The sequence below is a fragment of the Acanthochromis polyacanthus genome, chromosome 13 (genome assembly GCF_021347895.1).
Source record: "Acanthochromis polyacanthus isolate Apoly-LR-REF ecotype Palm Island chromosome 13, KAUST_Apoly_ChrSc, whole genome shotgun sequence".
Lineage (NCBI taxonomy): Eukaryota > Metazoa > Chordata > Actinopteri > Pomacentridae > Acanthochromis > Acanthochromis polyacanthus.
In genome coordinates this window covers 26958629-26975150 of record NC_067125.1, presented here as the reverse complement: position 1 = coordinate 26975150, position 16522 = coordinate 26958629, and the positions used below count along the sequence as shown (strand labels likewise).

The following is a 16522-nucleotide window of genomic DNA, read 5'->3' as shown; positions in this document are numbered from 1 at the left end:
CTTGAACATTTTTTCTACTTGTTTCATTGAGAACATCCTTCATTTGTCATTACTGTGTGAAGGTCTCCTAAAAGATTGTTCTACTGTAAATTTGTTCTTTTAACAAAGAAGGAAAACGCCCAAACTTTAAGGTACCAGATTATAAAGCGTTGGCTTGAAAACGTTCCTCCTTGTTTAGAAGAATGTAATGTTGTCCATTATGCTTCATAACAACTACATCTTACAAAGAATTTTCTGTCATCTGAGGTGTCAGTAACATCCAAATGTTGGTTCTTCCTTTATGGTGTTTTAAAAGAACGCTCTGTACCAGGGGTGTCAGACTCATTTCAGTTCAGGGGCCACATTCAGCCCAATTTGATCTCCAGTGGGCCGGACCAGTAAAATGAGAGCATAGTAATTTATTATAAATAACTTCTAATTCTTCCCTTTGTTTTACTGCAAAAAAAGTGCATTCTGAAAATGTTCACATTTAATGAAATATTTTTTTTTAAAAACATTCTGACCAACATAAAATTTAAGAAAAATACTTTCCAAAGTCATGTGTGTTTGACACCCCTGCTCTGTATTGAGTTCCCTGAACAAAAACGCAAAATGTTCTGCTTTTAATGTATCGCAGAACATTGCGGGAAGAAAGTTCTACCTTTGTTAATAAATTATGTTGTAGGAACGTTTGATAAAAATCATCTGAGGCTTTGATAACATCTGAAAAATATTTTTTGAATGTTAGTTTGAAGACATCCGTTTGTTATCAGAATATAATGTAATGTGTTTGTGACAACGTCCTCTGAATGTTGACATTAAAATAATTGCGTAACTTTATAGAAACATTGTTGGAAATTGAATTATGAAAGGTTCTTTGAACTTCTTACAACTTGTAAGTAATGTTAGCCAATGTTCTGGGAACGTTCTCTGCTTGCTGGGAAGGTTCGTACGGTGAAAGAATGTAAAACTAGTCCTCAAAAAAATTCTCAGTGTGACCTCTAGGGGACTCCAGAGAATTTCCTGTACATGAACTTTAAACATCAACTTCAAATGCACTTTGGTCAGTTGAATAGAATTTGAACAAAGCAGCTCTTTGATGATGTCAAAGTGACAACAAGCTTAACATAAAACATATCAAGGTTCATGATAAGGTATACAAACCAGAAAATATCAGCAGATACACTTCTAGTATCAGAGAGAAATGCATGAGCCAACAAGGACCTTCACAATAAAACTTGTAAAATGTATAATCAAGGTGAATTACTTTGTGCAAAGCTTTCGTTTGCCGAGAGATTCTTCTCGGTTTCAAGTTCAAGGTTGCAGATCAGCTGAGACAATATTAAACCCTCCCTTGCCGGTAGCTCTTCCTTCCATTAGATTGGATTTTTCAAATCTCTTAAGCAGCAGAAATTCTACTGGAACGATTCCTTCAAGAGTTATCGATTATAAAAAAGTCTGATATCTCCGGACAGTGCCGGATCGATATCACTAAGCTATCTCATATCTATCCCTATAATGCCTCCAGTTAGCCAATCCTTCCAGTTTAGAGGTCAAGGAGTTGGCTTAATCTCCAAACAGTTTAGCCACTAAGTCGGAGCCAAACCATTTTTTTTTGTGGAGGCCACAGTCATAATTAGGGAAAATACGCTGCACAGAAACACAGCCATGATCCCTCAATGAGTTATTGATCAGAGCGTATTGAATGGGAATGAGCGGCAGCTGAGGAGCCACGACCGACTCTCTGATTTGGTATCAGACGACCAGACTTCCTCCACAGATTGCCAGGCTGTGGGCAGCCGGAGTGGGGGATTATCCTGGCCGGGTTCTGCAGCTCAGAGCGGGACTCGGCACCGGCACCGCGAGGACTCGGTGGATAATGAGCAGTCTTTGTGATGTGTGCTGCAGGGGCCAGTGAAGGCTGAGCCAGGTAGCAGTAATGAAGCCTCCGTCTAAAGCCACACACACACATTCAGATAGAAATCCACCTCCATTGTTGTCCATGCTGACTTTTCTCCCTCTCTCTCACACACACATTCTGCAGCGGTTTGATGATTTCACACATTTCTGCATATCATCCAGCATCTTATTCTCATTATGGAAATGAGGGAGTGCCTCGGTGTCAGTATTTTTTAACATCTGTGACCAGAGGTACCTGCAGTGGAGAAGATTTATGAACATTCAGGTAGAATTTTAAAGACTCCTGCCTCCTCTTCCCTGTAAAAACATCAGGTCAGTTCTGTGTGAACAAAAATCTTTAGACGACGGATACAAAAATGCGAAATTTCTGCAGTTTGTGTGCGGATGCTGTTTTGTATGCAGCGGTAGTTACTGCATGACTGGTGAGGACAAGACAGCCTGACCTTTACTTCCACAACAACATGTAATGCAGTTGTCACCGCTGCTTTACAATTCATGTACCGCCCATCCAATGTGCTTCTTAGAATAATGTCCTCAGATTTGTGTAATTAAATGCACACGCACGTGCGCACGCCAACACACCGGCGAGTGTCGGCCTCATTGCCACTTAACTGCCGGACGACTCCCTCCACACTTTGCGGCTCGATCTCATTAACCGAGCACGACGCATTTCTGCTAAAACAGCATGGTAATGTGCGAGTTATCAAACGGAGAAGGTTCTACTTGAGTTGCTGCCGTCAGCGAGGCCCGGCGACACAATGACTGCTGCCCCGCTGCTCGAACATCTCCAGAACACACATGGCTGCTGCTGTATGGGTGTCACAGTTCTGCACGCAAGTTGAAAAAGAAGGAAAAAAAGACTTAACGCCAGCGATATGCCTTGTAGATGGAGACCCACAATAGCACATTACCAGAGTGTGATCTTTGGGGTTACACGGCCTGCTGCGCCTATTGGCCTTTTGCCTATTTAAATTGCACAGTCAATCTGCTGTGCTCACTCATGCTAAGGAGAGAGATGCGGCGAAATCCCTGCTTGGGCTTGGTATCTGCACAGCCAAGGAGGATGCAATTTCTTCTTTAAAAAAGGCAAATTTCTCATTACTTTTTCTTGACAACCATTTGAATATCTATATGGACTTAATTTCATGCTTGACCAGCATGTCGCCACAGATGTAAGCAGAAATGGCAAAGGCAGACCGAGCTTTTCTTGGAACAAACAGAAAGGTCCAAAAAAAAATTTTAAAACATCTTTGTTTCTTTTGAAACTATTGACACATTTCTCTGAATGTTTATGATGCATTCTTAGAGCTTCGAAGCCATCTGACTTATCGGATTGACTTGTTTAAACATCAAACTAAACTCTTATTGCCAGAAAGGTTTAACTGTATGCGGCCGCTCTTGTGTCAAAGGTTGCGAAATTCAACATTTCAGAAAACATTTTCACTTGTATTGTGCATCTTCAAAAGGAACAAAGGTCATTTTAACATGCAGTGGTCCCCAACCACCGGCCGCACAATAAGAATAAAAACAGTTTGCTTTATATTTTATTTCCAGCAGTGTCTGCAGGGTGTTTTATTTTGAAAAATGACTAGCTCTTCTCATCTTCCTGTCACTTCTGTCTGTGCTTGTTTCCTGCACTTGATGTTAAATGAAGCCATCAATCTGCCAAAATTAACAAAAAATAAACATCTCTGGAGCTTCTTTTAAAAGAAGTCGGGACTTGATGTTGACAGAAGAAAAAGTAAGTAAATATTTAGCAACAAGTAATTTTATTTGTTTAGGACTCTTTAAAAAAAAAACAAAGAAACCCAAACAATTATTACACCGCCAAGTAACACTGCAGAGTTTTGTGACAATCAGCGTACAAATGTCTGCAAACAGAATTATATCATTAAATTACGATGCAACTGTTATTCTGCTCTACAGTTTTGTACAATCATACATTAATAAACAAGAACTGTATGCTTTATGATATCTCAAAAAGCTGCGCAAAGGTTTCAGGAAAATTTGGTACAAAACTGAGTCCAGGAACTGTTTTTGGTGCAGATCTCCTGGTAGATATTAGATTTAGTATTTTCCATTACTAAAATCATAAGTTATTTGTATTGTTTAAAGTACATTTTTCAATTTAGTACATTTTATTTTACACTTTATTACTCCGTCAAGGAAGTCGAGCCTCGGCAGAGTTATGTGATGATCGGCGTACGTTTGTTCGCAACATTGTTGAAAAACAGACCAACGGACTTGGATTAAATTTTCGGGGAAGGTCAGAAATGACAGGGACCTATTGATTAGATTTTGACAGTGATGCGGCTTATAGTCTGCATCCACGGATTTGGTAAAAGATTTCTGTATCATTGTGAGATACTGGCAGGGCATCACTGTAACTATGACAACAAGTGAACACTACGTCAGCTGCCTGCTGATGATTACAGAATCCTACTACAAATCGACCGCTGCAGACTTATCCATCAGAAATGATACAAGGAACAACTGATTGAAATTGTGCGGGTATTTGAGTCCAATCAATTCCCACTGCCCGCTACATATTTAGGTCACATGATTCGGTATCCGTCCATAACGTACACATGCCTGTGCTCAGTGCAAGGTCATTTTTTTTGAAAGATTTCCATTCATCCATCATCTACACACCGCTTGATCCTCATTAGGGTCGTGGGGGGTGCTGAAGCCTATCCCAGCTGACTTGCGGCGAAGGCAGGGGACACCCTGGACAGGTCACCAGTCTGTCACAGGGCTACATATACAGACAAACAATCACATTCACACCTACGGGTAATTTAGAGTAATCAGTTAACCTCAGCATATTTTTGGACTGCGGGAGGAAGCCGGAGTGCTCGGAGAAAACCCACGCATGCACAGGGAGAACATGCAAACTCCATGCAGAAAGATCCTTTTTGAACAATTTCAATTGCAGAAATGATCTGACTGAGCAGCCTTGGTGGAGTACTGCGCTCACTGAGTGTTTTTCTTGTTTGTTATGTGCACGATGGCCAGTCCATAGAAAATTGTCTTTCTTGAATCCGGTCTGTGGTGCAATAAAGGTTGGAGATCGCTAACGCACAGCTAGCAGAGAGGAATGTAGGAAAATTTACTTCCACCCTCAGTTAGCATTCGCTTATTGAAATTAGCACGTTAAGCTACACTTTAACACCGTATTGAACATGTGATGTATCGCCTCAGTCAACAAATGTTTCTCGACGGACTCGTAGAAATTCAGTGAAACCCCAGATATGTAACACATTACACATAATAAAGACCACTGTGTTCTAAATATACTTAATGCTTCACATTTTACTTCTCACACAAGCTCATTTACATTCCGACTTCAGATCTGCATGCAAATGGAGGAGCTCCGTGGGAGTTCAGCCACACTGCAGCAATAAACTTTATAATTGAATTAGGTGAATAACTGTTTATAATGTCAGTTCAATATCTGGGACAAGTTAATGTGGTGATGTAAGGAGCAGCGAGCACCAGCAGCCTGCATTAGTCAGAGGAGTCCAGAAATGCTTAAATGATCTGCATCCTCTCATAAAGCCAGGGATCATTTATCTCTGACGATAAATACTAAAATATTCATCAAAGTAATCCTGGTGAATCTTATCCAGCTTCTCCTGAAAATAAGACGGATCCTGATCGTATTCGGCTTTAGAGGAGTTAAAATATGCACGCTGTGGTCTCACTGGTGATGTCAGTTTGTGTTGGTTTAAAGTCCGCTCAGAGGTGATGCAGGGGGAGTGAACCTGGGAAGAATGAAATCCAACCTCCAGCTGGGCTCTTCTGACACCTCTGAGTCACTGCAACGCCAGCGTGGCTGCGATGACCAGCGGCAGCAGGAAGCCAGAAGACACATGTCGGCCTCCTGATGTGAGGGTCGCTCCATACTGGTCCAGGAGCTGCAGGACGACGCCGTTGGTCCAACCAAACCCCAGCTACAGAAAGAGCAATACAGCAGAGCGTGAGGGCGCTGGGCATGTTAGCATAGCAGCGAGATCCAGTCAAAGAATTACAAATGACAATAAAAAAAACTTCTGTTAAAAGAAAAGAAGAGGAGTGACACAGTGGTAACACTTTGATGCGCAGTGTGGGTCAGGAGATCCCCATTTTCCATTGGATGTGGGTCACTTTTGACCCATGTTGCTCATCAAAGCGTTGAGAGCATGCAAATGTGTTAAGGAAAAAAAAAAAAAACACTTTCCAGAGCTGTGCATAAAAATAGGAAGACTTGTGTGACTGTAAGCACATGAGCATTATCACCACATGAAAGTGGAAAATACCTGAACTTCGTACTCTCCTCCACCACCAGGTTTGCCATCTCCATTCACATCGTACTGTCAGGAGGAGGCAGAAATTACACATTCTGAGGCGGCTCTGTTATCAAAGCGCATCGCGAGCTCTGAAGTGCCGAAAGCCTTGAAAGACTCACCTTTTCAAACATGGCTTCATACTTAATGTAGGCCAACCAGTTTGTCTTGATCCAACGCTGGGCCAAATCAAATGCCAGTTGTTGGGCGTCCTTCGAAGGCAGTTTGGATAAACCTGCAATACAACAAGATTCAGATCAATGAACTAAATATAAAACACGATTCTGCTTCATTATGTTGATTCTGGACTCCAGCACAATGGATTTTACATGAAACAGTGACTGGAAACGCAGAAATAATGCTAAACACAAAGACTAAATTTGAGTTTGTATCTCACTTCATGAAGACCAAACTGAAGGCGTAAAACCCCTGAAGCAAGAGGGAAAAAGATGAATATAGTTGCTATGCAGGCCCACGAGGGCGTTACCAAGGAAGATCTGGGCGAAAAACAAACATGGGAACCGAAGGTGAGCAGTTCTTACACGGCGCGTCTGATGTGGATGTAAACAGAGGCCAAATTAAACCATAAAATCTGCACTCAAGGTCAGCACGGGGCCATTAACGTGTTCAGAACATAGGCAATCTACTGACAAGTGGGCGACTTCATCTGCTGAGGAAAGCTTGTGCAATACCATCAAAAAGCTGCAGATGAGCAGCTTGGGAGACCTTAAGATGAGGATGTTCGATCAGCTGAAGGTCAGGAGTTGAGCTCAATCACTAGTCAGTGCTGGTCACTGTATCATTTCATTTTCACTGAGCTCAAAACCGGTACAAACCACGTAGGAGGCGCTCACTAGATTGATTTTGCTGTGCATTTTAAGGAATTATATAATGTAGGATTATTTTAAGCAAATGCTGCATCATCAAATGAGGTTTTTGTAGCACATTCTCATGGTGGCACATCAAAATCCTGCTGCCTACCGTCGATGAGCATGTGCTGTAAAGGAGCAAAGGCGTTCGGATAGTCCCACTGCTGCCCAGACTCCTTCAGTGACGTCGGTACTCCGTTGGGGAACTCGAGAGCACCACTCCCCTGCACAGACATGAAACAGCAAAGAAAAAAAAAGCATGGGTGAAACCTCCGAAGTGTTTGTCTGCCATCTGCTGGAGCCACCGAGCATCAACCCGCAACGTTCTGAACAGAGTGCAAGCTCAGGGCTGGAAATCAAACCAGCGGGCTCTCCTCCCTCAGCGGCTGACAAGAAGCACTTGGGCAAAGTGTTTAAAGCCTCAGCTGTTAGGAGAGGAGCTGCAGTGGAGACCGGTCACGCTTGGCAGCTGTGTGCAGATGCGGAGTTTTATGACAGTGTTTGACGTCTAATCATCCGTGTTCACACGACCTTATCTGGATAAAGAGATGATAAAGGGACCTTTCACACAAACACCATAAATACAGGACTTCTGACTGACCTCTTGCATTCTGTACTCACATAATACTCTATTTTTGTTGTAAATACCAAAAATTTGCACCTTGCTGTAAATAGAAACAATTTCTCTGCACATTTAAATACTAGCCTTTAGACATGTCATGCCATCTCTTCGACCAGCACAATTTGCGTGTCAATTGCGTACTCTTTTGTACATTATTCCTTTATCTATCTACCTTGTATGCAACATGTGAGCTATTGGATACCTTGAAACTACTTTCTTCTGAGGAAATAGTCCCTGAACGCAGCAGGAAGTCCTTCCTACCAGCTGCAATCAGCCTTTTCAATGGATGTCAATATTATAACTTAATGATATACACTACCATTCAAAGGTTTTCAAAAGCAATTTCACGTTTTTCATGAAAACCCAGAATTTTATTCATGTGCTAACATAACTGCACAAGGGTTTTCTAATCATCAGTTAGCCTTTCAGCACCATTAGCTAACACAATGTAGCATTAGAACACAAGAGTGATGGTTTGTGGAAATGTTCCTCTGTACCTCTATGGAGATATTCCATTAAAAACCAGCTGTTTCCAGCTAGAATAGTCATTTACCACATGAACATTGTCTAGACTGTATTTCTGTTGAATTTAATGTTATCTTCATTCTAACCCCATTTTGTTCTATATTGCGATCTGTGAGAGTCCCTGGGGTATTATTTTGGGGCACACTTTTGTGACAAGTTGACACCAATCACAAAAACCTGCTCAAAGATTTTAAAAGTTTTCTTATTCTATTTTTATGAATTTTGGCTTCTATTATACCATTTACGCAACTATATTACTCATATTTATAGTTTTTTTTTTTTTACTGTAGTTAACTTTTTCTGACGTGTCATACTTCATTTCTTCAGTCCCCGTGTTTTTGAGACCTTCATTCATTCAGTGATGTTGGGGGAACTGTTTGATTACAATAAAGCTCTTTGTGTTACATAACATTTGCATAAAAAGTGTGATATAACTGAAGTCTGGTTCTGATGTGAATGAATACAACTCGAGGTAAATGGGAAAAATATGCAAATGAATCGACCACTATCTATTCGGAACCCTTAAAACATGCCGACATAGTCCGAAGGGATGTTTTCTTTTTAATAAAATCGCAAAAATTACACCATTTATCAGAGCCAGGAACTGCAAAAATGAACGTAATTATCGGACTTTCACTTTCTATGAATGTATCATGTCTGCCACGATAACCAAATCTAAGATTAAAATTGTGACATTTCATTAAGATCTTGATTTATAAATCAATATTCTTGGCTTGACCTTAAACGGTATGAGTGGATCAATATTTCCCACATATTTCTTTAGTCTGAATCAACAATACAAAGACACTAGTTAGTAATTATACTGTTTTCGTTGAGCTAAAAATAACTGTACATTTATGTGAAAGAGGGTCATTTTCTTTTATGTGTTCCTCGCATTACATTTTTGCTTTGTTGCTGGAGTTAGAAAAGAGTGTTGTTACAATCCTCCAGTTTGTAAGATAAATACAATGCTGCCACATCATCATCCTCTTTACATGTCTTACTTAAAAATTCCCCCAAAATAAACAGTTTGCATCAGAAAAAAACTATGTGCCCCATAGTGCACCTAAGAAGCCACTGATTCTGTGACGTTTCAGATGAACTTCAGGCAGTGTTTACACACAGCAGGCAGCTGATTTCAAGAGGGACTGAGGGGAAAATAAGCGAATAAAATCAATGCAACACGGCTGAAAAGAACCCTGTGCAATATCTAGTTTTTCTACATAAACTAGTTTTTAACGCTACATAAGTAGTTTTCTACTGTCATACAATCTGTGCAATGCCAACACTTCTGTCAGCATTTGTATTTATGAAAGAATCTGTGCAACACCGCCGCCATGTGCAGTGTTATTTCTACAGCCAATACTGTATGTTTTGGTTCATTTGGGTTCATTTTTGTACTACATTCCCTATATGTTAGCGCTATTTTTGCTCCTGTGCCACCGCAAATTTGCCCACAGTGGGATATCTTTTCTTATCTTATTAAAAACAACATACAAAAGAGAGCAGAAAGTTCCTAAAAGATGGTGCAAAAATGGTGAAATATCTCTCTGGAGCACAGTAATGTGATGGATTGTAGAGTTGGCAAAAATATACATCAGCCTATTCAAGTTGCCTCTAAAGCATGTGGAGCCCCTGTTTTATCAGAGTATCGGCAACACTTGCGGGCATTTGGGATGTTTCAATAGTCAACATTTTGAGTTCTTTCCACTTCTAGCTATGGTTGTGTTTTTTTGGCAAAAGTGGAGGGCTTTGATTGCAGTCAAAAATGAGCCCACGGTGAGTAAAAATGCAACAAAAGCGAACAAAACCACCCAGAAACCGAACAAAGCAAAGCACAATGAAGGTCTGAGTATCCACCAACCCTCAGATACTGCACCGCCTGCTCTCCCATCTCAGGCCGAGAATAGCACTGAGCCCAAACCGGCGCCAGGTTGGAGGGGTGAAACTCGGAGTGTCTGGAGAACGTCACCAGGTTGTAGTCAAACCAGGCTCCCCTCTCAGCATCCCACAGCACCCGCTCCACCGCCTCCAGTCTGCGGGCTGCAGCCTGGTCGTAGCGAGCGGCTGAGTCATCGTCACCTGTCAGGAAGCAGCACATCACCGTTACGTAACGCTGGTTAGCAGCTGAAACCCCCATGTGGGTGCCGGAGCTGGCTTCAAGGTCAGAGGCTGCTCCCGTTCTCACCCAGCAGCCGGTGAAACGAAGCGAGAGTTTTCTCATTGCGGCACAGCAGAGCGTTGAGGTCAACGGGCAGGATCTGGCTGGTGAGAGTCTCTTTGAGGGTGCCGTTGTTGTGGCCGTCACCGTCTATGAACCAGCGGGAAGTAAAGTCCCAACCAGACTCCGCGCCTGCCTTCAGATTCATCCACAGCTGCTGTTTAAGCTCTGAGGGCAAGAAAATAAAAATTACATGCTGAGCCACGACAAATCAGCATCTAACATGTATTACTTATTCATGTGTGTCTTGCTTCTCAACTAGATGTGGAAAAACTAAAACAACCAGCCTGATGTTGAGCCATTTGAGCTTCACTTTTCAAATAATCGTCAAAGGGGGAGAAAATACCTTTGTGACCTTGAATATTTGTCAGTAATTAAACAGACTTGCATATATATATATATATATATATTTAAAAAAAGGCAGATAGCATCAGAAATGGTGGCAGAAAAATTCAACATTTTAACAGTATTTAGACCAGTTTCATGTCAAACAGCTTCTCTTTGTGATAAAAGTGAATGTTTTGTCTATCTGTAAGTATTCATTACAGAATGTTTGAGGTATTTTCAGAGCAAATTTGTTTTGCATGAATCAAATGGGAACATGTTTCATTCTTTATACTGAGCGGTTAATTATGAAGTGAAGGATCGAGCACCTCAGCGTTATCTTGTTAAATAAAACGGCCAAATTATTCAACAATTGTTTGCTCCATAATTCCATACATCTTGCTTCATAGTTGTGATGTCTTCAGTATGTATCTACAATGTAGAAAGCAGTAAAAATAAAGAAAAACCATTTAATGAGAAGGCGTGTCCAAACTTTTGACTGGTAGTGTGTATAATGCTCATAAACAGGGATTTATTCATTACCATCGGTCAGTCCTTCAGCTAATTCCAGATCATCTGTGTAGGATTCAGGCCTTGAAATAAAGAAATGTATGATTAGTGAAGGTGAAAACACACTTCACAATGCATATATATCTTCTTTTTTGCTTTTATTGCTCAGTGCATTTCATTGAAACACACCTCGGCAAGTCGGCCTCCACGTGATACCGGTTCAGCATATGCATCATCCCATTTAGTCGTATAGCCACGGAGCGATTCGTCATCCAGAACCGGTACTCCTTCTCCAGAACCGGTAAAGCTGCTCTAAACCAGGCACATGAGCACAGACAGCAAGTTCTAATTCACAACGCTTCTTATATTCATTAATATAATACACACAAGTGTGAAGGTGTCACATTCTCATTAATTATGGTTAAAAGAACAAAACATGGGATGCACAGAAAGGTTTTGATGTTTAATGTGCCCCTTTTTTTTTTCTATTCTGGAAGGAACAGGAGGCGGCTGACAAATAATGTGTCTGGCAGGACGTCAGCTCCAGCCTAAATATCACCTGAGGAAGTCTTTATTCCCGGTTGTTTGATAGTAGCTCTCCACCATTAGAGTGAGGAATGGAGGCTGGCTGCGGTTTTTATAGTAAATCCGCCCACCATTTGGAATGAAGCCATATCTTTAAGAGGGTGAGAGAAGGAAAAAAAATAAAAATTTTACTCCACGAAACTTGAAATTCTCCCAAGAGCTCCTTTTCCAAAGTGAAAAACTCTGGTTGCTAAATGAGTCATTATTCAAAATGAGCATGCTAAACTACCTGCACTGGAGCTTTTTAAGTGCTGTGAGAGATGAAAGGAGCGGTGAAAGTCTCACCTGTCGACGAGGTAGAGGAAGTTCTGAATCATCCCCAAGGCCGTGTCTGTCATCTCCGACAGCAGAAGCCCATTGATGACCCAGTAGGAGTCCCTGTCAGGCACAAAGCGGCTCACGTCACTGTCTGAACGCCGGGCCGAATCGGGATCTGAGCAGAGACCCCCCGACTGGGTCTGGCTGAGATCAGCCCTCGCTCTGACCCGGTGACAGAAAGCTGAGTGAAAGGCTTCGTCGTTCACTCACCAGTAGTAGACCTCCCTGAAGCGACCCCCCGGCACCACCACTGGGTTCGGGATGTAGATCAGTGAGTAGAGCTCCGGCTGATCTTTGACAGCAGTTTGCATCTGGAGGAGGAACCAGCTTCAACTTTAAGTCCAAAATAGTCAAAGCCATGCCAAATTCAGATTTATAAGGAATTTTTGCTCCCATATAACCAAACTTAAAACCGTGTTCTCTCTTGCTGCAGCTCTTCCAGATCAGTCAATAACTTAACATTGTTCTCTCACAGCTCTTCACGTGTAATAATATCATAGTAACACTGGGCTTTTCCTTTTTCCAGTAACAGAAATGTGGATAAATCATCCTCCATGAAACACCTGGACACATGCAAATTCATTAAGTCATACTCCATACGTAAATTCAATATATCATACATGTAATTATATACATGTGTATCATCACATCATACACTACCAGTCAAAAGTTTAGAAATACTTTCTCACTGAAATAAATGAAAAAGTGTGTCCAAACTGTTGACTGGTCGTGCACATGTACTCATTCACGTGTAAATTCATTGTCATACATGTACTCATCCACATGTAAATCAATTATGTCATATATGTACATAATGAATATAAATGAGGATAAGTGCAGCCATGATATGATAAATTTACATCTGGTTATGTCATATATGTACTTTTCCATATGCATACTCACCATGTCATAGTTTCACTTATCCATATATATGTAAATGGTGTCATATATGCACTTATCCATATATAAAATAATTGTTATATGTACTTATCCATATGTAAATTATGTCATATTTCCAGATACAAGTTCCTCATGCCTTGTTATATTCTTTGAGGCTCTTTATTAGTTCTTCACTTTTAGCCCCATTCTTTTTGTAATCTTTGTCCTGCCTTATTTGCATCCAATTGTTGTTACTTGTAGATTTCCCCAGTGATGGATCACTAAAGTTTTGTCTTATTTTTGTTTGACAAATCTGTTTCTTCTCTAGAAATGGCAAAAATAGTGACAGACACCGTGTTGTATCATGTCCACAGTTATTCACACCTCTTGAGATTCTCACATTTCTGAGAAAATGTAGCTTCTACGGCATTTTAATTCACTATAGACTAAAAGCATCTGGTGCAGTAGTTCGCCAATAACTGCATAGTCAACTGAAAGTCATTTCTAAAAGCATTGACAGCTTGCTAGTAGGGTTTATAATGCAGAGAAAGTTGCACATTGTGGCTGCTCACAAGGCAGGGAAAGACTATAAAGTCATATCCAAGTGTTTTCAAGTGTCAGTGGTCACAGTGGTAAAAGTACAAGGAGTTCCACAGTGTGAAAAATCTCATTAGGCCCGTTAGGAAGCCAGACGTGGCCCCTGTACTGGCAAGAACAGCAGAATCCAAGGATCACCTCAAAGGCCAACCTGAAGAATCTCAACAGGGCTGGTACCAAGACTCCAGCAGACACCGGACTGATTTCCATTGATGTCTACCAAGACGACTCCACTTCTCCAAGAACCGAAGTCTTTAAAAGCTCACGTAGACAAAGAACAAAGTGTTTTGTGCTTAATTCTGCGGTCACATGACGTAAAAAGTGAGCTGTTTGGACACATTGATGTGGCTTTACTTTGAAGGAACAGCAGAGAAGCTTTCAACCCTCAAGAACACCATCAAACACAGTGGTGGAAGCTGAACACTTTGAGGGTGTTTTTCCAGACAATGGGCCAAAAAATATGGATATGCGACTGTTAAATACATCTTAGGCATGAGGAAAAACATCATTAGGAAAGAAACTTGCTGAAACTGTTGTAGTTGTGTCTAAATTTGAATTATTTTTATGATTACTGACAAGTGTGCATCAAGATTTCTTAAAACCCAACTGATGAAAGAATATTTTTTAGCAATTTGGTTGAAATTACAATTTTTTTTAAAAAAATACTCAAAAGCTTATTCCGCATCGATCGACTACTCATCACCTTTCTGCCGAGTGACTTCCACAGACTGTGAATCTCTCCTGCCCACTTGCGTAGCTGCTCGTCTGCTATTCCTCCCAGGAACTTCGGCCTGCAAATTAAATTCAGTTCACATTAAACGGACTCAATTTAAAACCTTAGTACCACCTGAGACCTAACAGCTGGATCTCACTTGTCACGCCAGTCAGGCGGCGTCCACGTCTCAAACTCTGTCCCCGGTTTGTCAAAGTGCTCATTGAGGAACTCCCGCAGGTCGTCAGGTGGGACGTTGTTGTTTGGGAATTTACTTGAAAGGTTGTGGAAGGCCGCCAGCACAACATCTGCAGGAAAAGAGACAGGAGCATCTGAAGCAGTGGACTCAATGAAAGATCTGAGGGTCATTTCAGCATTGGAAGACATACGTCCCACCCATCAAATTTCAAATAATCCATGTACAAAATCCTAAAACATGCAATTCTGTAAATTTACTTGTCTTGAAATCAAATCTAAAAAAAAAAAAAAAACAAAGAATGTGAATAAAAAACCCCAAATAAGTCTGGAGTTCCCCCTAAAACGCCATTTTTCTTTTGTCCGACCCCAAAGATGACCAAAGTGAATCTCAAACAAAAGTTAAAGTGAAACTTAAATCTCCATCTTTTGGTATTATTTGTTTTCATTGATGTCTCTTATAATTGTGGAAAAAAATATATTTAATCAACATATTTTAAATATTATGCATGCAATAAATATTACAAGTAAAAATTAGACTGACAGGATTTTTTTTTTTTTTTAATTACAGGTTCTCTGTTCTGATAAGGAGAATATGTTGCAGACCAACAAAATATTTGTCATATGATGCAAATAACAGTTGTACATAACGTTCACTTCAAAATAAAAGGCAAAATGGAGTTCTTTATCCATCACACTGGGTGCTACGTTTGGCGGACACCAATGAAGCATGGTGGTCCCACAACAACCCTGTTAGCATAAGCTTTTTAGCTGGTAGAAGAAGAAAACAGTCAATCACATGAAACAGTTTTCTAAAAGATTGCTAGAGCAAAACTACATCTTTTCTTCTGTTTTTCATAACATTGTCAGCCTTGTTTGAAAGTCTCGTCTCACCAATTCATTATGAGGATAAGAAATTCTTTTTAATCCCCCCCCCCCCATCAGTGAGTTTGTCCTCTTGGTCAGCAGTAACTGCTAGCTAAATACCTAGCTTCTGTTGAGAAAAAGCTGAATGTGGAGCAGAATATTGCAAAAGAGAAGATATACTTTTCAAACATGTTGAAGTCTAGAATGACATGATTCAGTGAGTGCAATTTACCAGGAGCAGCCCTCAGCTTCATGTCAACAAAATACTTGTCGTCATCGAACAGTTTAGCCGTTTGCATCTGATGCAGGATGGGCCCGGTGCAGTAGATCTCACTGAAATGAAGAGTTGTGAATTATTAACGGATATAAAAGGCTTATCAGTTCAAGTATGATGCACCCAAATAAATCCAGCAATAAATCATATCAATGCCACTATAAACGAGCGGCAGAGAGCAAAGGTTTGCCGACAACTCAATAAAACAAACCCAATCAAGAGAAACATGGGTGCAGGAGGTCAATTTAACACCAGGCTCAGCTGACTGGGCTGAACATCAGCAGGAAGCTCATGCTATTTTAGGAACATTTGCGCAACAAGGGCAAAGGACGCATCTGAACTTCAACAGCTAAAAACATGAGGAGCCATTTACTAAAAGAACTTCTTCAGTGTTTTAGATTGTGATCACTGCAGCGGTTTAAACTTAACTGCTCAATGATTTAAAAGGTAAATTTTAAATTAGAAAGGAGATGCTTAAAGATTTAGGATTGCTCATGCCGCTTGGAGACATTCTTAAGAAATTTCTTACAGAATCATCCGGACAGGAAGAACAGAAAGTCTAAATGCAGACTCATGTATATACAAAAACCTTTTAAGCAAGAACACCAGAGTCATTTGTCTTACCTGTCACAAGGTGGAGGAAGCGCACTCTTTACACAGGCAAAGAGAGTCACCGTTGAGAAGCAAATTACCATCAAGTTATACATGTTGAGCCGTGAACTGAAGTGACACCAGAGGACGAACTGTGGCTGGATTTATATGGAGACAACCTGAGGTCTGAGCAGAGCCGCAGCAACATA

General features: G+C 40.8%; 1 protein-coding gene across 1 annotated transcript; it reads right to left on the bottom strand.

The window, feature by feature from the left end:
- Positions 1-5191: 5191 nt before the first annotated feature.
- treh (trehalase (brush-border membrane glycoprotein)) lies at positions 5192-16476 on the bottom strand. The gene is made up of 15 exons (XM_022202769.2): positions 16347-16476; positions 15681-15781; positions 14547-14694; positions 14378-14465; positions 12409-12509; positions 12166-12258; positions 11855-11971; positions 11485-11607; positions 11329-11378; positions 10429-10629; positions 10105-10322; positions 7206-7317; positions 6347-6459; positions 6198-6251; positions 5192-5852 (listed from the first exon to the last, which is right to left on the bottom strand). The coding sequence occupies exons 1-15, from the start codon at positions 16427-16429 to the stop codon at positions 5715-5717; spliced, it is 1740 nt and encodes a 579-aa protein (XP_022058461.2). The 5' UTR covers positions 16430-16476; the 3' UTR covers positions 5192-5714.
- Between the last annotated feature and the right edge of the window lie 46 nt (positions 16477-16522).

What these genes read in the sequence shown, in the direction of transcription:
- treh (XM_022202769.2), bottom strand. Translation starts at nt 16,429, where the DNA reads ATGTATAACTTGATGGTAATTTGCTTCTCAACGGTGACTCTCTTTGCC. An exon ending in GGGAATAAAGACTTCCTCAG is followed by an intron (nt 11,608 to 11,854) that starts GTGATATTTAGG and finishes TGCCTGGTTTAG; the next exon opens with AGCAGCTTTACCGGTTCTGG. An exon ending in GAGGAGAGTACGAAGTTCAG is followed by an intron (nt 5,853 to 6,197) that starts GTATTTTCCACT and finishes CTCTTTCTGTAG; the next exon opens with CTGGGGTTTGGTTGGACCAA.